The sequence below is a fragment of the Ptiloglossa arizonensis genome, chromosome 3 (genome assembly GCF_051014685.1).
Source record: "Ptiloglossa arizonensis isolate GNS036 chromosome 3, iyPtiAriz1_principal, whole genome shotgun sequence".
Classification (NCBI taxonomy): domain Eukaryota; kingdom Metazoa; phylum Arthropoda; class Insecta; order Hymenoptera; family Colletidae; genus Ptiloglossa; species Ptiloglossa arizonensis.
The window spans coordinates 25,610,323-25,634,802 of NC_135050.1; the positions used below are offsets into that span (position 1 = coordinate 25,610,323).

General features: G+C 39.3%; 2 protein-coding genes across 2 annotated transcripts; one reads left to right on the forward strand and one right to left on the reverse strand.

Moving 5' to 3' along the window:
* Positions 1 to 5,398: 5,398 nt before the first annotated feature.
* On the forward strand, positions 5,399 to 23,061 carry Trp (transient receptor potential). Its single transcript, XM_076306970.1, has 18 exons — positions 5,399 to 5,469; positions 7,707 to 7,931; positions 9,415 to 9,559; positions 10,233 to 10,328; positions 10,827 to 10,969; positions 11,993 to 12,194; positions 12,418 to 12,588; positions 12,987 to 13,221; positions 13,878 to 14,030; positions 14,196 to 14,341; positions 15,067 to 15,173; positions 15,922 to 16,055; positions 16,293 to 16,422; positions 16,776 to 16,971; positions 17,533 to 17,697; positions 18,272 to 18,494; positions 20,434 to 20,856; positions 21,353 to 23,061. Exons 2-18 carry the CDS (start codon positions 7,777 to 7,779, stop codon positions 22,084 to 22,086), a joined length of 3,558 nt encoding a protein of 1,185 aa, XP_076163085.1. The 5' UTR covers positions 5,399 to 5,469; positions 7,707 to 7,776; the 3' UTR covers positions 22,087 to 23,061.
* LOC143144517 (cytochrome b5) lies at positions 22,773 to 24,452 on the reverse strand. Its single transcript, XM_076307016.1, has 4 exons — positions 24,211 to 24,452; positions 23,514 to 23,642; positions 23,255 to 23,322; positions 22,773 to 22,991 (listed from the first exon to the last, which is right to left on the reverse strand). Exons 1-4 carry the CDS (start codon positions 24,331 to 24,333, stop codon positions 22,952 to 22,954), a joined length of 360 nt encoding a protein of 119 aa, XP_076163131.1. The 5' UTR covers positions 24,334 to 24,452; the 3' UTR covers positions 22,773 to 22,951.
* Positions 24,453 to 24,480: the final 28 nt, after the last annotated feature.

The window sequence follows — 24,480 nt, forward strand, 5'->3', positions numbered from 1 at the left end:
AATCAGAATCGGGGGAAAACGTTCTCCACGTATCAGAATTGGGGAAAAATAGTTTCCATGAATCAGAATCGGGGGAAAACGTTCTCCACGTATCAGAATCGAGGAAAATCATTTTCCATTGATCAGAATCGGGGAAAAACGTTTTCCACGTATCAGAATTGGGGAAGAATAATTTCCATGAATCAGAATCGGGGGAAAACGTTCTCCACGTATCAGAATCGAGGAAAATCATTTTCCATTGATCAGAATCGGGGAAAAACGTTTTCCACGTATCAGAATTGGGGAAAAATAGTTTCCATGAATCAGAATCGGGGGAAAACGTTCTCCACGTATCAGAATCGAGGAAAATTATTTTCCATTGATCAGAATCGGGAGAAAACATTTTCCATGTATCAGACCGGGGAAAAACATTTTCCACGTATCAAAATTAAACTACTTATCACGTGATGACTTTCGTTCGATTTTTCAGACGATTCGGAACAAGAGAGTGGTATTCGAGAAAATGATATTCAACGACCTTAATGTTCACGTGGAAGGATCGAGTTCTCCTCCATTTTCCACTTATCGGAATCAAGAGTCTGAAAATTCTGGGTATAGAACTTGTTGATTCGAAAAAATGATATTCAACGGCGATAGAGTTCACGTGGTAGAATCGAATTCTTTCGCGCGAATGATCGAACCGGTTGAAATTTGCAAACCATCGCGAACAGAAAACGTCTCCCCACGATTTTCCACGACACAAGAAGAAAGCTATCAGTGATCGTGAGAGGACATTCAGTGTACTTAGAGTTCACGTGGATTCGAGTTTTTAGCTTTGCTTAATAATAAAATATATACCGACAATGTCCTCGAAACGTTGCGAAGGAAAGTAATTCCGATGAAAACGAAACGAAGATGTTTTCCATGAACGCGTGGCTTCTTTAACAGACGAATCGTTTAATTTTTTTCGCATACTTCGCACATGTACAGACGTTTCGGAAAATGTCCGCTGCAACGGACTCAGCCCCCTTCCCCCACCGTGCGCTCTTCAATTACGATAAGAGTTAGTATTACGGTACTGCGTATTGTCTGTAACCAACACGTCGTTCTTAAAGGTGAATGTAAATTTAATACACGCGTATAAATTAAAGGAAAAAAAAAAGTGGCTGGAAGCGTGATTGTTGTCTCTGCGCGGTTTATCGTAACAAAAACCCGCCCCCACTCCATCCCATAACGTAAAGGATAAACAAGAATTTATCTATTCCAACCGCGGTGCTGTCCACAATTCGCACGTATTGCTTTATACGCGGGAATCACGTTTTATCGTTACCTTGTTTTTTCTTTTTTTTTTTTATTTTCATTTTTATTTTTTAAAGTATCGGAGTAAATCTCAAAAGTGAAAATATACGATGCTGTTACCTCACCCGATCGTTGGATTTCGAACGAAACGAGAGGGTAAATTTTATTTCGAAAGTGTTTTTTCTTTTGTACTGTTTCGACCTGATAGAATTAATGAAAAATACTCGAGCAGTTAATACGAATTGGAAATGATCGAAAATTTTCCATCGATCGATCGAGGGTTACGTTAGATTGTGTACAGAGAGATTGTTCGATATTGTAGGGAAATATTGCAAAATTTTAAGTTACATAACGATGTTACGTAACATCGAAAGTGATCTGTTCACGAATCCTGACGGTGCCAACTTTGTATCACAATTATGTCAATTTTCGATTATGAAACTTACGAAATGTATACGCGAAACTGTGCAACAATTTCCAGCAGTTTCTGTTTTGAAAGAGTAACAGTATAATTCCATCTTAAAAGTGTCTACTTCTGTCCGACCCTATACGAGTACAATGAATATACTGTCTGATCCCGTACGAGCCGTATCTACTCCCACGAGTTCGCACACGTAAATCCTTCTCCCGTTTGTCGTAACCGGTATCCCGTAACGGTACTAAATAAGAGTAACATCAAGGAATATTTTCTTTCGTTTTTATCATTTTGTTCCAGTAACGTCCAACGATCATTGTTTCCACAATGTACGTTTATCGTACACCAACGAACGATCATTCAGCATCGAATAAATTCGAATTTCTCGAATAAAATCTCGTATGGAAGAAGTCGAAAAAAAATTTCAAAAACTTTCTCTAAAATAGTTTTTTTTACACTAACGAATGATCATCCAGCACCGAATAAATTCGAATTTCTCGAATAAAATCTCGTATGGAAGAAGTCGAAAAAAAATTTCAGAATTTTAAAAATTTCAAAAACTTTCCCTGAATATAATTTATTATATTTAGGATGTAATTCCTGCGCAATGAATTTACATTCATTATTTATTTATATACGTTTTATAGTTAAACGAAAGGACAAAAAAGAATGTTTCAGGGATTAACAAATTCGGAACGCTCTCTCGTGTAATTTCTATTTCCAGGAGTCTCTCGACTAATCGTTCTCGATGTATTTTCGATCATTCTGTACACTCTACGAACAAATGTCCAACTTCATTTTCTCGTGGAACGTTTAAAAAAACGATGTTCCTTCACGATCCTTATCTCGTTCCTTTTCAACGTCTCCACCTCTTCGCATTTTTCCAGGAACTCGTCAATCGTCGCGTAATAAAAAATAATCGTCCGTAATCGTCCTCCTGCTTGGAATAAACGCGTAATCGGTGAAAAAATCGCGCGAACATCCAACGTGAACGCAGAATCACGGGACATCCTTCGCGTTAAATGCTGGTCAGGTAAACGAAGAGGAACGAGGCTGGGACAACGATGACCAACGTTTCGTTCCACCCGATCCATTAATCCGTCGAGTTATGGTCGACACGACGCTCACATTTTACGGGAAAAATTGTAACATTGTTTACAAACGCGAGTAATCGCAGCAGAGTCGTTGGTGCCATTTGGATGGTTGGGCAGCCATTTTATTTCCATTGAATATTTGTTGTTTTCCATCTCTAATCGTCCAAAAGTATCGATACAATTTCATTTCATTATCAATTAATTCTAAGAAAATAGATTAATAGACTTAGAAAGAAAATTTGTTAAATTGTTCATCTTGGACAATTTAACGAAATTAGGATACAAAGCAGTATTCTTGATAAGTGGGTGACACAGAGAATATTCTACGTATCGTTTCTTGAGTTACAATTACAGGAAAAATAATTTTAAGTACCAAATTATAACTCGATGGTAATGTAATAATAATTAATTACTACGGTTGCAAGTTGCAATTTTTTAAAGATAAATCATTGTAGTTTTGTTTAGAACAAAAACGTTCTTATCTTTGGCGGAATAAATTATATTGGTTTACGTTTAGACAAAGGTTCGTATGATCGGCTTTAATGGAAGATAGTTGAATTTTCACGTTTGTTTTTATATTTGGTTTATTATGAACAGACATTTCAGTTTCTGATAATTGGTGACACACCAACTGAAGTACCGATCTCGTGAAAAACCAATGGTTTCGCAGCGCGCTCTACGTTTAAGAGCGGCGAGTTTGGGAACTATATTCAACCCAATCACCGAAATTGGGGAAGTTAGAAAACGTAGAAAGTCTCTCCCACTTGCAGGGTGGTGCAGTGTTGCCGTTACTCGTGTATGCAGGATTGCCGTTTCTTACAAATATATCGTTCACAGTCCGAGTAGATACCGAAATCTCATTTTCTATGACAGTTTTGATATTCTTAAACAATATTCCATAAAATATCGTCCGACTACGTCATTGCAAATCGTCAGCCATCGTTCAATGCCCACCTATCGAGATGCACTGATTATGTCAAAGATTTATCCAATCTTTGACCCGGTCGTAAACCTTTTGAAAGAGAACTACCGTCGAACTATCTAACCTCGAAATATTCCTAAAATACGTTGTAATTAACACATATGTATGCACTTATAATTGCACAAATATTTATACAAGGTATTTATTATTAACATATGCAATATTGATATTAATAATCAGTAAAAATCCCGAGTATTTCAATTGTTTCCTAATTGTACCTTCTTTTCCTCTGATCAGTTCCTTCAATTATATAATTCATTACGTAGAAGTAGGCATAATTCCCAGAATCCGCGAAATAGTGTTACTCTTCGACTATCATCTACTCCTGATACAACATTTAAAAAAATTTCACAAAATGGCGCGGGATAGAAAATCGCACATTTTGAAATTTATAAGGGAAGGGAGAATGGGGAGATTCAATAAGATCGATTTTCCTTAATCACGACTGACTTTTCGCCCATTCGAACGTATTGTTGTACAAACAAAAATCTGATCTCAAAATATGTGTGCATAATTCACGTTACGTGTTGTTATCTTTTAAAGAAGAAACAACGACAATGGCATCCATAATTAATAGTAAGTAATGACACTAGTTTTAATAGTAAATGGTCACACAAATCTTCTCAGGCTTAGGTATGTAAGACGTAGTAATTGCCTTAAGACTTTTCGAGAGGTAGCGCATCATAATACGGGTTCTATGCATTCAGGGGCCACCTACTCAAGAGATACACATATCTTTCATGCTTCGTGCAATTATCCTGAACATATAGAACCCGCTATACTCTCGCGCAATCTTCTCACACGTGCACGGTTAATTGATGGTCCTATATATTCAGGGACTATCCCCTCGAGCACATTCTGTACAGCTACCAGCAATGCCTACCGGATAGATGGGTTCTATGCATCCAGGGGTCATTTGCTCGTACACATTCCTTTCGTACACAGTGAAATTGCTCCTGAACATACAGAACCCGCTATACTTGCTAACACAATATTCTCACACATGTGCAATTAATTGTACGAATGTTGGTTCTAATATTCAACCTCCATCTACTCGTATCATTCCTATGGTGCACGATGAAATTGCTCCTGAACGTACAGAACCCGCTCTACTCGTACGCGTACAATTAATTGCATGTACGTTGATTCTATGCATTCAGGGGCTCTCCTCAAGCACGTACAGCTACCAGAGATGTCTATTGGATAGACGGGTCGTATGCATTCAGGGGCCGTCTGCTCGTGAATTGCCCCTGAACGTAGAGTAACCGCCGTAAATCCCAAAATGCGATCTTCTCGCACGCGTACAGTACATGTTCAGCGAATGTCGTTCAACGACGGGTGAACGAATATTTAACGCATCCAGACGTGATATTCATCGATGTTGTGCACGTGGACATGCAATTTGCTGACAACGATGGCTGCCAAGCATACGGTCGGTCACGAGCAGTCTGTTCGTTCCACAGCGACCCACGTGTTTGTGCTTAATCCCATGCCCCAGCTGACCGACGTCCTAAGGTTTCGCTGAACTATGTAGAGCTGGTGGAACCCACGGTTTTCTCTTTATTCTCGTCCAACGTTACACGAAGCTTCGTCGTTGGCTACGAAAGCTGCAACTAGGATAACTACGCACGCCGATCGTCCTATTGTGTATCTGTGCCGACCGATGTCATGGGTTCCCGTTGATGGACACCTAGAACGAGGTACGGTTTTCTATCGGGGGCGTAGTGACCGGATCTGGGTCTTGGGACGGTCGTTTGAATGGTAGATTGCGTTACGTTGCTGGAAACAAATATGGGGATTCGGGATAATTTTTTAAATGTACGAGGGTGTGTTGAATATTGTTAAAAATTCACGTTAAGGAATCGAACTGAAATTTATCGAGAAATAAATATATCAGTGGCGATACAATTGGGTCAGTGTGTAGATTAGGTGCGTTTAACTTGTTGTACTGTTGTCGTCCGAGAAGAATGCAGCTGGGTGTAGAAAGAATTAACAGACTTCGACGACGTTTTGGTAGAAATGCATTAGTTGCATTTACCTTATGGTACTGTTGTTGTCAGAGAAGAATGCAGTTGCGCGTAGAAAAAATTAACGGACTTCAGCGGCGTTCTTCTCAATCGCGTACTATAGATATGTTGCCGTAAGTCGATACAAATAACGGTATGTACTGTCGTCAGAGACATCTGTTATTTGAAGGCGAATACGTTGATTGCCCCGACGTGTACACGTGTATACAACATTGGTTCTAATATCTTAGTCACATTAGCCTGGTTTCTAAGGCGCGATATTCGAACACGAATAATGCTACGCAAGAATCCAACGTGTGTACAGAAACTTCTGTATAAATTGATCGGAACAAAAATAAAAAATCTAGAGTTTTATTAATTCGTTCAATAATTAACGTGTCATGTAAGAGAACATTTTCTTGTCTATTGTAATTGTTCATAGTATCGTTGACAGTATTGCAGGTTACCATTAGCTTTTAACAATATAATACGATTTTAATGTTTCCCGATGGAAGATCATTGTGTTGCGTAGAGGTGTAATAAAAAAAAATCAAATAGAAAGTGGAGGGGAAGAGGGGCAAGATTTTTTATATTTTTATTTACGAATGAAAACAATTATCTTTCCGCAAATGGCAAATTCAATCTTTGGTTTTTGTTAATATATTCGAAACTTCGTGTATGTCGGAGTAAGACACGTTAAATATTAAAAATAAAATTGTACTACTGGCCAAATTTCATTTTATTTCAATGTTTGGATTGTTGGTCTTTTGGTAGACCCGTATCACTTAAAATGTGATTACAACCTTAGAATCGCTATCGCCTATCTGTTATTTGAAATCTAGGTTCTTTGAACCTGAGAAAACCAATAACTGTAAACTATGTTAATCACTGTGCTCGGATTAAATCCTCTTTCGATATCGAATTATGGATTTCATTCAAGTAATACGGGACAATCGATCAGCATGACGTGTCACTTAGTCGAAAGATTATCGTCGGATCATTGGAGAGAAATCTTGTATTCTCGAGCCGATTTGAAATTTTTTTTTTATCGAACGACAATCAGTTTTCCTGATATCCAGTTATCTTAAATTATTAATTATTAAATTACTAAATCTTAAATTTTACGAACAATAATAGTAATAATATAATAATTTAACATTAATAATATAATGTAATAATTGAATTATAATATAATATAATAATTGAATATTAATAATATAATGTAATAATAATATTATTGTTATGTCCTTGAAACTCGTTTCATAGTACCAGGTACTATTTTAAGGGGAAAGAAAGATCAGACTCGGGTTAAGGAGAATGTGGACAGTGTCGTGGCTGACTAAAACATGTGACCCAATACGAGACGCAATTCAATATAGTGAGACCTATGTAGTATTACGCAATATACAGAAGAACATATCGTGCAAGGAAAACATTTGAAATATTATCTCGTTAATATTGAGCCACCTGTGCGAATCATCACTTTTCACAATGGGAACCTTTTTCGAAAGATAACGCACAGATATTGAGAAACTGTTTTCATTTTTATACAAACGAACATTTATAATTTTTTCATATTTCAAATATATATAATATATTATTCAACACTGTTACGGAATAGATACAAAAAAAAATCGATATATTCAAAAAAAAAAACGAATACACGAAAATTATTGTTCATCGTACCGGGTTCGGTGAATGTAACATTGAGAAAAATTGTCAACGATCCAGAACCCTGTCGAAATTTCAGACCCGGAGGGTTAACACGATGCACAACAATCGGCAATCAAACTTTGCCATATACCGTGGTCTTCAAACACGCGAAAAAGGGATGCACACACGGCCCGTGTGCATCGACCCAATAATGGCCGAAGATTAGTGTCGTCCCACGCGTGACTACTCAGGATTGAGTATCTGTTGAACGTACGTAGGTGTTCCCGGGATCGATGAACCAAGTCCGCGCGAATATCTGGACCCGTCGATAAACTTCAACAGAGGGAAATGAATCCGTCCGAGTCGCAGCAAAATCTTCTCACCAACGAAGCCAGGGCGCCATCGGAGCAATCCTTACGCCCACCCCCGGACTACACTCTTGGCCCAGTTGAGAAGCACTTCCTGCTAAGCGCGGAACGAGGTGATTGTGCCACTGTCAAAAGGTAATCCTTCGAGCTGCGGCGAAGATAAATCGTCAGTAAGATCGCGAGAATAGAGAACGTTGCCGAGGATCGATCTCGAGCCACTGAGACCCTGTTGAATAGTCCTCGCTCTGTTCTCAACTATTTTCGTTTGGTCGCGTTACCAACGTCTATCGAAGTGTCGGAAATTACGATCGACCTTGAGAATAACTCCTCCATTTCTAGAAATAGGGGATTCGATCAGGTGTACAGAGCGTGGGGCCATTTTGTGACGATAGGTCACTTCGAAGTTACTGACTTTCCTTTAAAACGAGAGTAGTATAGTTTTCTTAACCAACTTATAATGGAGGCTCTTATTTGGTCAGATGTACATATCTCGATGCCATTAGGGACAATAGGTCACTTTGAGGTTACTGACTTTTCTTTAAAACGAGAGTAGTATAGTTTTCTTAACCAACTTATAATGGTGGCTCTTATTTGGTCAGATGTACATATCTCGATGCCATTTTGTGACGATAGGACATTTTATGGTCACTGACTTTTCTTTAACGAGGGTAGTGTAGTTTTCTTAACCAACTTATAATGAAGTTTCTGTTTCGATTAAGTGTACACATCTTGGTGCCATTTTGACAATTGGTCACTTTGAGTCACTGATTTTTCTTTAAAACGAGGGTAGTATAGTTTTCTTACCCAACTTATAGCGGAGACTCTTATTTGCGGTGCCATTTTGTGACGATAGGTTACTTTATGGGCACTAAATTTTCTTTAAAACGAGGGTAGTGTAGTTTTCTTAACCAACTTATAACGATGGCTCTTATTCGATCAGATGCGCCATTTTATAGACTTGGAACACTTCACGGTCGTTGACTTTTCTTTCAACCGGAGTGTTATACTTCTTTTACCTAACTAATAGCAGAGGACAGTTACAAAGGACCTTTTCCTTTTCGAAGGACAGTTACGAAGAAAAATATTTTAATTCAATGAACAGGAGATTTATTCGAAATTAAAATATAATACATTTGCGACATTTGTTTATATATCTTTGAATATACGAGGAGTTGTTCGAATGGTCCGTTACACAATATGCAGAGGAACAAGGCGTATCTCTTTTTTTGGTTGTAAATAGAGAAAAGTGGTCGGGGATGAAATTGAATACTTTCGGACGTCCCAATGTCGCCCATCGTATTTTTTTGTACACCATCAAAATGGAGATACGACTTGCCACGGTCACGTGACTCGTCCTGTAAGATCACGTGCCTACAAATTCGAAAGCTCGATAAAGTTTCGAAATCTTTCGGACGTCTCACGGTTTGAAATTTAAATCTCCTTGTAATTTCAAATTCAGAGAATTGAAATTAAGATCATGTATACGTGTTCGTATATTCTAAAATGTCCTCGTACTAAACGCAAAAACTTGACATTAAATATTTGCACGTTCCAAACGACAAAATTGTTCGATTAAGCTGAACGATTCGAAACGTTATTGAATGACACTGTCGAACAGGTTATTGGAGGAAAATAAAGATCACCCGGAGATCCTGAACATCAACTGCGTGGATCCGTTGGATCGATCTGCTCTGATCGCCGCCATTGAGAATGAAAACGTCGAGCTCATCAGGCTTCTTCTTGATATCGGGATCCAAGTGAAGGTGACACATTGAACAAATAATTTCCACTCGATTTCTGCTCGAATTGAAAACAAGTGCCAAAGGAAATTTGGTCGAGAATTTAAACTACGAGAGTATCGAATCGATGATAAAAGTTCGTAACATTTTGAACGAATATATAATTAGAATACTTACAAGTAAACATCGATAAATACAAGATATAATATAAACAAAAATGTATATATAATTATTATCACGGATGTATTAAAGTTTGTGAAAATTATTATACAAAGTGAACGTGAAACGTCGATTATTACAAAGTAAAGTAATAACTTAAGAGCACTCGGACACAAAATATCTACGAACCAATGTTTCTTAGAATTTTCGTTAATATTAATTACGATTGTATTATACATTTTTCGATGCAAATTATAACAGTCTAAATTCTTACATTGGTATTTCGTAGCGAAATAATGAGTCTATTTCGTCGGTGACTGACCATTTTTTTTTTTAAATAAAAATTCCTCTCTCTCGTTATCTTATTCTTGGACAATAACGACGAACAAACGATCTGAATGCGGTGGAGATACGAACCGAAAATATATTGAAAACGGAGGCGCGAGACTTAGGTTCTCGATAAAGTATCCACCGGCCGGAGGGTGGCGCGTTTAAAAGCACAGCACATTCTGAACATAATTCCTCCTTCTTTCTTCAGGATGCACTCTTACACGCCATAAAGGAAGAGTACGTGGAAGCTGTGGAGATCCTGCTAGAATGGGAGGAATCGACACACATACCCGGGCAACCATACGTGAGTACAACAAGTTCACAGTAGCGTTGAAACATCTTTTCAATCGCTTGGGAGACGTTCGTCATACGAAACACAGATCCAACCCGTATCTAACCTTTTAAGAATGTACTCGCCAAGGTGACTGAAATGATTCAACGATACAAACACATACATAGGTTCAGAAATAAATATTTCGTGAATTGTCGGAAATTTTTATTTTCCGTGCGATAAGAAAAGTATAGTAATCGAGAAAAATTTTGATACTTTTTACAAAGAAATATATTCCAAGACCTCCTGATCGTATTTCAACTATTCGAAGAAACAAATATTCGTCGAACGTGTGTATGTATTGTACGCATTTGAGAAGATTGCATTTGGGGGCGGATCCTATTCTCTCAAGGGCAATTTCTTCGCGCGCGTATTGTACATTTGTATTTAATGTACGAACGATTCTTATTATAATATTCTATCAATGTAAGGAGAGAGAAAAATTTGTCGATTGTTTAAAATCTCTTTCAGAGTTGGGAAGCCATCGACAGTTCATCGTCTCACTTCACTCCGGACATAACACCGCTGATTTTGGCCGCACACAAGAACAACTACGAGATCTTGAAAATACTTCTCGATCGTGGCGCGACGCTCCCCACTCCTCACGACGCCAGGTATAGTTGGGAGCTGGAGAAATGACTCCTGGATTAAGAATGTACTATGAGGAGATGAAAAGATGTCATCCGAATTAAGGAGAGAGTAATAACAAGTGTAAAGGGAATACGAACAGCGTCGAGCAATTTTTTCTTAGTTACAGACCTTCGAAGGTTGATTAAAATTGACTCAGTGTGATTCGTAATTCCTTCCAGAAGTCAACTTCTTAGTTTCGCACAGTACTTCTGGAAGTAGTTGCGGCATGTATTGAGTCAGACATTTTAGTCAGACAGTTTAAGCAAAATATTACTCGACACTGTCCCACATTCCTTTTACCAATCTATCTTAATTCAGATGCAATCTTTCTTTCCCCTGACAGTACAATGCAACTCAATCGAAACCTATTATATATAATACATACTCGACATATCATATGGCAACGAACGGTTGTCTAAAACGGCGTTAACTCGAAAACTTTAAATCGAAATCGACCGGTCATTTCAAGTTATTTGGCTTCGTGTCAATACTCGTTCGTCGCATACGGTACGGTTATTCGATTAAGAGTACTAATTATGTTATTGTACGTACGGATGTATAACGTGTCCGTATTGAAGTCGATGAAAAATATACGTATCATTGCTCCGTATTAAAATTATAATCGCCTCTCGATCATCTTCATTATCCGAATTTTACTCTGAAATTCTTTAGTGTGTTTGTCAGAATGGTTATGACTTTTTAGAACTTGATTTTCGTCACGTTCTTTACATTATATAACATTATATAGGATTTTAAAAATCTCTTCTTAATATAAAATGACCTTCGATTGACTTTGAACGTGAAATATTTTTGGTAACTTTCAAAATCGTTTTTCATCTGATTTTTCGCGCAATATTGGACAGAATTTTGAGTCTCTTAAAAAATCTACGCTTATTACGAAATGACTTTCGAATGACCTTGAGCAGCAAAAACTCGTGGCAGACACCTTGCGAGTCGACGAAAACTGCTTCCTACGGATTTAATAATTTATTTACACGTGTGCTTAGGTGCGGTTGCGACGAATGCGTGACGTCCAGCGAACAAGACTCCCTGAGGCACTCGCAGGCCCGAATAAACGCATATCGCGCGCTAACTTCGCCATCTTTGATCTCTCTGTCCTCAAGGGACCCCCTTTTGACCGCTTTCGAGCTCTCCTGGGAGCTACGACGATTGAGTCAAATGGAACAGGAGTTTCGCTTTCAGTACAACGTAATTTATTTTTACTAAAGATATTTTTACAAATATATTTTTTTATCGACAAAATAATACTTGTAGAAAATATTACCCTATTTAATATTACGCATTATACATTACTGTACCGGTGGTATTGTATAAAAATGAACTGAGAAAAAATTCTTGTATTTTGCATTTAATAATACGCGAACTTTTACGATAATACGTTACTACATAGTTGAATGGTTCTCACTTGCAGGAAATGAGGGAGCAAACGCAAAATTTCGCCACTGCTCTACTGGATCACACACGCACGTCCCTGGAACTGGAAATAATGCTGAATTATGATCCTGACGGTGACAACTGGGAACCCGGAGAACGACAAACACTGGATCGATTAAAACTTGCCATCAAGTATAAACAAAAACAGGTGAATGATTACAGCCACTCCGTGAAGTAGTTGGAAGTTTGTATTTTGAATTGAAAACATAGAATACTATTTCCATTTTCATCGAAAGTATTATTTCAATCGATAATTCCAGTTACTGCCTTACCAACAAATATTTCCAACGAATTCATCGTAAAATAAATTCTCAGCTACCATTTTATCTGAAAGAAGCTACCAAATACTATTGATGATCATTTTTATCGAAAATGTGCCCAGTACTGTCTACATACACAAACGTATACATTCCAGTACAATATTTCTGTACATTTCAGTATTAATTAATCGAGCACATATGCGCGTTATTAGAAATACATTGAAAGCTTAGATACGACCCTGAAGTGTCCTTGAAATCGACGTACAACGAAGTTTTGAATTTAAAGTTCGTGGCCCATCCAAATGTGCAACAATTACTGGCTGCCATCTGGTACGACGGTTTACCCGGCTTCAGGAGGAAACACATGATTGCACAGCTCATAGAAGTGGGAAAACTCGGCGCCATGTTTCCAGTCTACAGTACGATCTACATGCTCTCGCCGACCTCGAAAATGGGCTTATTCATGAAAAAACCGTTCGTCAAGTTCATCTGTCACTCCTCCTCTTATGCATTCTTTCTGAGTAAGGAACAATCGATTCTCTAATTCTACGTGATCTTCTTTCACGCGATTTAACCGAGAAAAAAGTATCTTGCTATTAGTTTTATTCCCTTTGTGAATTTTCGTTCGAAAGAAACATTTTCGAAAACCGCGTCGACAATATATATTACAGAAACTCTTTTCAAATAAAGACTTTATTCCGTTGGTTGTAAAATGCACGAAATGATTTTCGTTCATTCTTTCGAGACCAGAGACACTGCCACGCGGTAATTAAATGACACAGTGGAGATCTACCTCGGTGACCTTGAACGGCTAAAACATTCGGCGCGCACCTGACGAATCTTCAAATTGGATTTCCTCGAAAACGAACCCCCCTACGAAAAAAATTTATTCCACAGTTTCGAGCTGTTTTTGGACAAGGAATCGATCGTTGTTCGAATCGCGTCTGTACTCGAACGATTTACATTATATATATCGATTTTTCTTCGAGTCGAAAAATTTTATTTTCTCTGCACTCTGATTACTTTACGTTCAATTTTTAAAGGAGAATCCGTTTTTTTTTTCTCCATCGACTCCTCGCTTGATTGTTCCTTCATGCGACGTAGGAAAAAGAATTAGTTTATTAGTAATTGTATTATAACCGGAAATGAGATTCGAACAGATTGAAATTTACGTTAGTGCTGCTGGGCATGGCGTCTCAACGCATCGAGTACTTGGTAATCGAATTATTTGGAAACGCCTGGATGCACGAGATATTGGCTGGTTGGAAGAAACGAGAACGGGGCTGCATTCCTGGTTTCGTCGAAACCGGGGTCGCCATCTACGTATTCAGTAAACAGATCCAAATAAAGTTTTCCTTATGAAAAAAGAATTACATTTTTATTTTAATTTAATTTAATTTTTTTTTTTTTTTATATTGTTTACAAATTAGACGCGCGTATATTAATTTACACGTGGCGATTAGCGAACATTGTAACGAGCATTTTATTTTTGTAGGTTTGGTCACGGGTGAGATGAGATCGTTATGGTCGGACGGGTTGTTAGAATATATATCGGATCTCTGGAACGTGGTAGACTTCATCCAAAACGTGTTTTACGTCATCTGGCTGATATTAAGGGTCACCGCTTGGATTATAGTTCAAGTACGTTTTCTAATTCCTACTTTTATTAATACAATATTTGCTGCCGTAAATCGAGATCACGTTGTCCCTTAACCGAGTTCCCTATTACAGGACCTTAGTTTGCTTTCTGTGTGGGTTCCCACCGGTAAATGTAATTTTTCGTGAATTTTTCTCTTCCTCTTGTGAAGTTTGCTTTTAAAAGTTCCTTTTCACGGACTTCCTCGTCAGAGAAGTAACTTATAAATTCTGTTTAAAGGACTAGTTCAACTTTGGTTAGAATTAATCGGTGTACAAATTTTCCCGAAGAAACGACATCCATCGAGTTTCTAAATAATTCTGTTTTCACAAGGACTTCTATTTGAAGATTTCTTCTGTCGATGTCTTCTCCTCTTTAAGATTTCTTTCCTTTACGAAAACTTCTCTTCCGTCGATTAATTTATGTGCTGTCACATAGCATATTTTAATCGTTTCTTTGTAGAACTTTTGACATTGATTTACAATTGATACAGTTCTCTACCGATTAAGATGTTACTCCGCCATCTTGTTACTAGAATCTTCCACTGTTTATCCAACCCAAAGTGTTCTCATATTGAGAGACAAACCGATGGAAACGAATCGATCCAAATCGATCGTTTTGGAGCGATTACTTTGAATTATTTTTCGGAGCGATTACTTCGAATTATTTCTTGGAACGATTACTTTGAATTATTTTTTCGAGCGATTACTTTGAATTGTTTCTTCGACAGAGGGAATACTGGAGTGGTGTGGATCCTTGGTACCCCAGAGATCAGTGGGATGCCTTTGACCCCATGCTTCTTTCGGAGGGTGCTTTCGCTGCAGGAATGATTTTCAGGTAATATACTTTCCCAAATACTATATTTCATATGTATTATTATTCTTACCAAACAATTATCGATAGAATACACCTGAGCTTAATAAATACGAAAAAGAGGCAAGGTGCAGCTAGAAAGTGTTGCTTCGAAACCTAACCTTCCACATTTAATTTAAATCGTAAAGATGGCTAATTTAAATTTAAAGATGCCTATAGAACGAATGTCTGTTTCATTTTTTAAGTTTTATATCTCCAGTAATATCAAGGTAACTTTAAGTTAACCTTAAAAAAATATACAGTGTGATTTAAACGAGGCGAGGTGGAGCTAGAAAATATTGCTTCGAAACCTAACCTCAATAGAAAAGTTCCTATCCTCCCATATTTAATTTAAATTGTGAAAATGATTAATTTAAATTCAAGGGTGCCCATAGAACGAATGTCTGTTTCGTTTTTTGTTATATCTACAGAAATGTCAAGGTAACTTTAAGTTAACCTCAAAAAAATACACAGTGTGATTTAAATAGCTGACTAAGTCCTTAACAGTGAACTTTCAGATTTTCCCATTCCCTCGATTATCCAGTATGATAATAGACTTCTGGATCCTCCGTCCCCTCGATTATCCAGCACGATGGTACTTTAGAATTTTCTCAGCCCCTCGCCTAACCAAGCAACCCTTCGTCCGTGTTAGAATCGGTTAATCGAGGGACCACTGTACCCAAACGTCACTCTGTACACCGATTGGTGGACAATTACTCGCGTTTCTCTCCAGTTTTTTGAAGCTCGTCCACATATTCAGCGTGAACCCCCACCTCGGACCACTCCAAATTTCCCTGGGGAGGATGATAATAGACATTATCAAGTTCTTCTTCATCTACACGCTGGTGCTGTTCGCCTTCGGTTGCGGTGAGTATCCCGCCTAAAATGTTCATTTATTCATCCGTTCGTGTTACCTCAAGTCTGTTCCGACATACGTGCCTCGGAGACTTTCTTTCGCGAAAGAAGACGAAAAACCCGCTACTCCTTTATTAAACGTACACCATTGATTATTCACCGGACAACGAAAGTTTCGCACAGCTACGCAAAAGACTAACAAGACACGCGCGCGCATAACGTTTTAAATACTTCTCGCGTGAAACTCAGGTATGAACCAGCTGATGTGGTACTACGCTGACCTGGAGAAGATGAAGTGTTACAGTATAAAGGATTTCCCGGACCTACCCGATTTCGACAATCAGGAGAAGGCTTGCTCTATTTGGAGACGTTTCGCCAAGTAGGTTCGAAGAAAATTTAACGCGTGTAAATTATTGTTAACAGAGAAGTCCGTGGTGTGATTATTCTTTTTTCTTTCTTTCGATAACCTTCGAGTAGGCTCGAAGAAAATTTAACGCGTGTAAATTATTAACAGAGAAGTCCATGGTGTGATTATTCTTTTTTCTTTCTTTCGATAACCTTCGAGTAGGGTCGAAGAAAATTTGACGCGTGTAAATTATTAACAGAGAAGTCCGTGATGTGATTATTCTTTTTTCTTTCTTTCGATAATGTTCGAGTTTGTATACAATTTATCACGTAGAAATTTTCCAGTGAAAGTTCCCATAAATTCTAATAACCCACGAATACTTTCAGTTTGTTCGAAACGTCTCAATCACTCTTCTGGGCCAGTTTCGGTATGGTGGACCTGATGTCCTTTGATCTGACAGGGATAAAGAGCTTCACGAGATTCTGGGCGCTGTTGATGTTCGGTTCTTACTCCGTGATAAACGTCATCGTTCTACTGAACATGCTGATCGCTATGATGTCCAATTCTTATCAGATCATCTCGGTACGACGGTAGACAATGCGATAGAAATAACTTCTGATTCGAAAGTAGAACGATTCGCACAAACAGGACGAATCTCGTTGGAAATTTTATTGTAGATCTTACAATCGTGAGTTGTACGAACAGTTTTCACGATAGAAATACTCGAGGATTTATTTTGCATGAATGGAGATGAGGAACCAATGGAACGATATTTTTACCGATTGTTCAATTTCTGAAGTATTTGATCGAGTCATAAAATCAATGCCATTTTCTTTCCTCTTCGTTTCCTATTGCTCGATACACCTTAATGTTTACATTAATTTATTATATATTTTTCCTTTTTGTATATAGCAATTTGTCGATTCTCTGTTCGTAAAAATTAGTTAGTTTTGAAGTACAGAAGGTTTTCAACTAACTGCTGCACTTATTCGTTGAGTGTTTGTTATATACTCGATATTTTAGAATGTATTCTAAAATCGATATTTCGATTTATCGAGATAACAAGAGATATTATTGGGCGGTGTAATTTATTCATTTCTCTTCGAGAATAAGTGAGATACGTTTCGTCGATGTAACTTTCAGGAAAGATCCGACATGGAATGGAAGTTTGCCAGGAGTCACCTGTGGGTAAGCTACTTCGAGGATGGTGACACAGTGCCTCCTCCTTTCAATATGGTTCCGACAGGGAAAACGTTCAACAAAGTCTTTTCGTGCGGGAAACCCAAACATCATACAAGATCTTTGATCGTACGTACTTGTGTTTATTGAAAAAATATATATATATCAGTAATTAAAAAAGAAATAGTATTCTAAAAATTATTTTAAAATAGTGTGATTAACTTTTGTCAATGAACAGTTAAAGGGACGATCTCCTGGAAACGATTTGACGGTGAAATACATTTTCTTCGAAATGATTTCTTAGGCACGATTTGGCAGTGAAATTTATTTTTTTTAAATGTCTTTTAGGGACAATATGGCAGTGAAATTTATTTTTTTCGAAACGTCTTTTAGAGACGATTTGGCAGTAAAATATATTTTTTTCGAAATGATTTCTTAGGGACGATTTGGCAGTGAAATCAATTTTTTTCCAAATAATTTCTTAGGGACGATTTGGCAGTGAAATAAATTTTTTTCCAAATAATTTCTTAGGGACGATTTGGCAGTGAAATCAATTTTTTTCCAAACAATCTGTGAATGACAATTTGACAGTGAAATACATTTTTTTCCAAATGATTTCTTAAGGACGATTTGGCAATGAAATACACTTTTTCGATTTAGCGGTAAAATAAGTTTCTTTTTTTTTTTTCGAAATAATCTTCAGAAAAAATCGAGAGAGAAGGCACTGGAAAGACACGACACGGTGATGCGAGTACTGATCCGACGCTACGTGACCGCGGAGCAAAGGAAACGCGATGAATTTGGCATCACCGAGGACGACGTAATTGAAATCAGACAGGACATTTCCACGTTGCGGTACGAGTTGATTGACATCCTTCGGCAAAACGGAATGAAAACACCGAAGTTCGAAAGGCAGGAAGCGGCGCGTGAGTTTTTCTCCTCAACCTTGTCTTTTTTGTACCGTTCACTTGAAATTTGGAAGAAAAGATTAGAAATTAACAAATTTTTCTTTCGAGAAACAACTCGATCAAGTTTCTCGAGAAAATTCCGAACGAAATCCCTAACGCACCTCGAATAAAAATGCATGCTCCAAAATGGAAATTGCATTTATTCTACGTTCCCAGTTAGAGACCATTATCAACCCCCTATTCTGAAAAGGAAAGAATAAAATTATTAACAACGAATAGGAACAATCTAACTTGTAATACAGAAAATTATAACTATATTTGAGAAATTTATAATTGTATCGCCAATTTTTACCATTCGTGAAGCTTCAAACCCTCTGTGAGAACTGTTCAGGCTTGCCTTTGGATAAATCACACGATGCCCCAAACTCTATTTGTATTTATCTAAATCAAATTTTCTTTAAACGGGGAAGGTTAAACAGGTAAAGTTAAAATATAGATTGAAATAATGAAAATACAACATCCTTTGGTTTACGTACGTGTCCAGTCGTCCGGCCAATTAATAAAACATTTTCAGTCTCGTAAACTCCTTTCGTCTACTCGATCCCCTGAACGAGCAGTATCAATTTAACATTATACCCTATGGACATTCCGTGGCGTAGTAATTTTTTTCTGTATCGTCCCCACTTAAGCCTACCTCGCGGTACACTACGGCTTTACCATGAATAATTGATCCGAGAAAAAAGGTGCACGATGTAAGGTACTTTTTCCTTGATGGGCTACCCGGTCCCTTTAACCGCTGATGCGTGTGGGACATTGGTGGCACAAAGGGGCGATAAGATACACACGAACAAATGCATACTTACCGTCAAATTAGCAACGAAACAACGCTCGGAAACGCAACGGCCACGAAAACGGGGCTCCCCCCTTTTCTATAATATAGTATTCTTACGGGGAACAATACTCTGTGCACGAGAGACAACCTCCCGATTCCGCCCGCGGACACTCTGGTGGAGGAAAATTGAACTAACCGCTTAAGGCAATTGGTGGGAGGGCAGTAACTCCATTACACCTTCTACATTTGAGACTCGAGGGGCACGGTACTGCGAGGGATTACTATTATTGAAAGATAACAGGAATTGTTATTACGTTATTATTGTGAATGTATGACAGAGTAGAAGTGCAGCACGCAAGGAGACGAAGAAAAGGAAAGGAACGAAAATTACACTGTATCGATATTATAATTAGAATAATGGTAAACAGGGACAGGAAATATCCACCTCCTGTCGGTTACAAGTATAAACGTGAAAATTATCGAAATGAAATTATGAAAAAAAATGTCAATAGTGATGTAAGTATGGAAAATTTACGGTCAGAATTTGGAAAAATATAAATTCTAAATGATTCTAAAGGCCACGGTAAAAATGTTTCGTTTTTGTTTCACAATGAGTATGTACCATGAAAAGAAGATGATCGGGACGTCACAGGGGCAAGGCGGTCGTTCCGCCTACTTAGCCCACGCTACTGAGTTGTACCAATAGGATGAAATTGTGTTCCGGTGGAGGTGGAACTAAGTAAGGGCAAGGCGGTCGCTCCGCCTACTTAACAGAGCAAGGCGATCGCTCCGCCTACTTAGCCCACGCTTCTGAGTAGTACCAATAGACTGAAATTGTGTCTCGGTGGAGGTGGAACTAAGCAGAGGCAAGGCGATCGCTCCGCCTACTTAGTCCACGCTACTGAGTAGTACCAATAGGGTGACGCTGAAATTGTGCCTCGGTGGAGGTGGAACTAAGCGACCAATCGGACCCGCATTCCTTAGCCTTGTCCTCTTTCCAACTTCGAACAATACGTTTGGAATGATTACTTTCCAAAAGTAACCATGTTACTTTTACTAGGTGTAAGTTTACTAAGCGTAAGTTGCCAATAACGAAAATTTCTTTCATTCGTTTTCTTTCATCAGTATCCGGGAAGAAGGGTCGTGTGATGGAACGCCGTCTCCAGAAGGACTTCCAGATCGGTATAGTCGAGGGTATCGTGAATGCTGTGATCCAGAGCGAGAAGGAGCCTAAAGACGTGTTCACCCAAATCGCGAAGGCAATCGGTAGGAAGTCCAGCGGCGCCAAGAAGAAGGACTGGAACGCGGTTGTTCGTCAGAGTACTCTCGTGAAAGATCCGATAGGTAGCACCAGCGAGGCCACCGCCAAGCAAACACGACGCAGCATACGTAGACTTGAGCGTCAAGCGAACTCGGATCTAGTCTCGATGGATCCTAATCGTCTGGTGGAATACAATCCAAACTTGACCGAGTTCTCTCCAACTACCAGGATCGCCTACGCGAAGTTCATGATGAGTAGAATGAAACCGGAGGCGGAAGATGGAGCAGGTAATCATGTCCCTCCATCTATGGATCCTTTTAACAACTTTCTAGAGCCACGTCCCTCCGGAAGATGGAGCAGGTAACCATGTCCCTCCATATATGAATCCTTTTGACAACTTTCTAGAGCAACGTCCCCCCGAAAGATGGAGCAGGTGATCACATCTCTCCATTTTTGGATCCTTTTGACAACTTTCTAGAGCCACATCCCCCCGAAAGATGGAGCAGGTTACCATGTCCCTCTATCTTTGGATCCTTTTGATTACCTTTGATTATTCCGAGAAAAATATACTCAAATACGAATCTGAACTATTTTTGGTTTTGCGCAATTGAAAGTTTTTTCAAAAACGATTCCCACGTAAAGTAGCTCGAACCTGGTCGTGTTCGGGCTCGTTTTCCTCGGGAGAACTTCGTCGATTCGTCGAACATTCATTTTACTCGATTTTACTCGCTCCTCCCCTCGTGTGGTAAAATTCATCGACAAAACTATCTTCGTTGCTCGTAGAACCCAAGAAAGAGGAGGGGGAGAGTTCCCAGAGAGTGACAATTCGAATTGGTGACAGCACCGAACCGGCCGGTGCTCCCCGTATAGGCCCGATGCTGAAGAAGAGCCTGTTGAAGTCGATCAGCAGCAGCAGCGTCGAGAAGGGGGCTTCTGGCGACGTGAGGTCACCATCGCCGATCCCGGAGGAACCGAAGGAGGACGACGCATCGAAATCATCGGGAGGAAAAGCAGACGCTGCCAAACCGGCACCGAAAACCGATCAGAAGGGTGACGACGGGAAGAAACCGGACGACGAGGAGGCGAAGAAGAAAAAGGAAGAAGAGGAGAAGAAGAAGAAGGAGGAGGAGGAGAAGAAGAAGAAGGAGGAGGAGGAGAAGAAGAAGAAAGAGGAGGAGGAGAAGAAGAAAGAGGAGGGGAAGAAGGAGGGGGAGGAGAAAAAGGAGGGTGAGAAAAAGGAGGGTGAGAAAAAGGAGGGTGAGAAAAAGGAGGGTGAGAAAAAGGAGGGTGAGAAAAAGGAGGGTGAGGAAAAGGAGGGGGACGATGAGGAGAAGAAGAAGAAAGAGGAGGAGGAGAAAAAGAAGAAGGAGGAGGAGGAGAAGAAGAAGAAGGAGGAGGAGAAGAAGAAGAAGGAGGAGGAAAAGAAGAAACCACCGGAGGACAACGTGCCGGTCGCGACTACGAAGCTTCGCGGTAAATCGAAGGCCACCGGTCAGATAATGGGCGGATGGATCTGATCTCCCTTCGTTTGCGATATTTGTTCCTTATCGGGCGGAGTAACGCGTTGGCCGACCAGTTGCTACGATTTCGGTATTGAAATTCGATTCACGGAACGCGACACGGTAAACATTCGAGTTTCTTAATTTCGTATCTTTTTATCGTGTAAGAGTCTTCTGAGCGAGTGAACGCTAAATTCAAGGTCGATGGTAGATCGGTTCGATCACTTCTTAACGATTACACCATAGTTGCTCGATATATATCTCTCTCGAAATGAAGAAGGGGGATTAAACGAGGAGAGTGCTTTCGCACCGATCTTTCGATTCGGTTACGATTCAGGTGCTACGTCACCGATAAGATCGTTTTCGAATCGCCCTTAATTTTCGTCACGTTGCTGTTCATCACCTCCTGTCGCTACACGATGTTTGCTTCGTCGCGGTTCACCGTTATCAATGGATGTTAATAAAAGATATGTACACAACGTGTACAAGCCGCAAACGTATAAACCGCGCGCGGACGCGGCTTTCAGTTTCGTTGTCAATTCGTCGATACAAAGTGACACTTTTGTCCACTGTTAGTGTTAATAAATTAATACCATTCGTCCGTCGATCCATCGATCGGTTCATCATTACAATCGTATACAGTTAGCGCCGTTACGCCAACGTATCGCGACTTCTGTCCGATCCTCGAACTCCATTACTCGATAGAAGCTTAAGAATCGATTTTTTTAAAGAAACAACTTACACGTATATAAATTCTTATTCTACATAGAAGTTTACAACTAGCTCTGTATGTATATTAGTGTTAAAAAAGAAAAGAATGGAAAAAAAATGTCATAAATTAATATGTAACTAAATGACCAAGTGTCGGATGATCTTCCTTGCGTCACGACGTGCACTTCCCGCATAATACTGAGAGGAATCTCCTGAAAAAAGAATTTCGTTTCAATTTCTCGCGTGGATGTTACAAAATTTACTCCGCTCAACGATCGAGAAATTACCCGCAACAATTTCGCTACTAACTTCGCGACTAACTTCTAATATTCCTTCTCGAGATTTCTTTCAATCGTACACTACCCAATTTTCAAGCTCAGGTAGATTTAAACGAGTCTTTAAACTCGTAGAAATTAGATTTCTTTTATTTCAACGTACGAGTACAGGATAATAAGTGCGAAAACAGATACGATACCTTCTCCTTTCTTTCGTCGACGTTCTCGTGTTAGCGCCCTTCTTCTTTCTATTGGCCCTTTTGTCTTCCTAAGAGACAGAAACATGTTAACGAATCATCGTTAAACGAAGTAATGGTAAAAATTGAGTTCGTTCAAATTTCAAGGAAACAATGATCAAAATATCGAACACGATCATAGAATACGTTTCTCAACGTTCAATAGTTTATACAATCCGTGAGACTTTTAACTAAGCGGGTAAAATAAAGATTAGATACTTACATCCGCTATTTCACCAATAAGAAAGTCTTTCAGTAAACGTTTGGCATCGTTGGAATGACCGAAATCGTCGAACCCAGACGTTGCATCCTGGCCCGCGTATTCGTCGATCAATTCTGGACCACCAGGGTGCTGAAATCAGTATCGTTAAGGGCTAATCAACACTGTCTTAAACTGCTCGTAGATCTCCACGGTCGGAGCAACATTGAGTGGCCGCTCAAGGTCACCGGCAGGCTCCCCCCACCACACCACTTGACTAGCCCCCACCACTCTATCTCTCGTCTAACTCGTCCTCTGTCTTTCTTTCCCAATCGAAAAACACGAACTGACCGAAGAAATAAAAACTGTGACGAGACGCACGATTAAATTCGATTTTGATCCAACAATGAGAAAATTCGTGGATCGTCCATGAACAAACTAACGAACGATAATCTTTCTATTCATTTGTGCTCGATAAAAACAATGAAGCTCGTGAATAATGTTCTCCGTGAAAGAAACAAAATTTTTCAAGTCTAGGCACTATTATTCTTATCAGACTCGACGGGGACTGCAATCTCGAGGATCAATGATATTTTTTTAAATTCAGATTTGCATACCACGGTACACTATCCATGAACGAGCAAAGTCTTCGATATGGGCGTTCATCGATCGAGCGATAGATGGACGTTCGATTTCTCGCAATTCGTAACGTTTCGAGTACCTTGTCCTTGTATTTGGTCACGTCGTACACCAAATCGTGTATCACGACCCACGTGCTGGCCCCGTTCGTCCCATCGCGTTGTGCCACATCTTTCAACGTGTACGTTGTCAGTGATGGGCTCATTTTTCCATTCGGCGTTGACGAATGATCGACTTTCGACGCGTGGATCTTATATACGTCCCGAGCGAACGCGATCGGAGTAACTCTCACGACTGAGATCTCCCAGTCGACTGTCGATTTACCGGGGAAAATTCAAGACATATACATACG

Excerpts from the sequence above, each read along its gene's own strand:
- Trp (XM_076306970.1), top strand. The coding sequence starts at position 7,777 with ATGAATCCGTCCGAGTCGCAGCAAAATCTTCTCACCAACGAAGCCAGG. Across the intron at positions 9,560-10,232 it reads ATATCGGGATCCAAGTGAAG|GATGCACTCTTACACGCCAT; the intron begins GTGACACATTGA and ends TTCTTTCTTCAG. Across the intron at positions 14,342-15,066 it reads CCGCTTGGATTATAGTTCAA|AGGGAATACTGGAGTGGTGT; the intron begins GTACGTTTTCTA and ends TTTCTTCGACAG.
- LOC143144517 (XM_076307016.1), bottom strand. The coding sequence starts at position 24,333 with ATGAGCCCATCACTGACAACGTACACGTTGAAAGATGTGGCACAACGC. Across the intron at positions 23,643-24,210 it reads TGACCAAATACAAGGACAAG|CACCCTGGTGGTCCAGAATT; the intron begins GTACTCGAAACG and ends TACTGATTTCAG. Across the intron at positions 22,992-23,254 it reads TCGACGAAAGAAAGGAGAAG|GAGATTCCTCTCAGTATTAT; the intron begins GTATCGTATCTG and ends TTCTTTTTTCAG.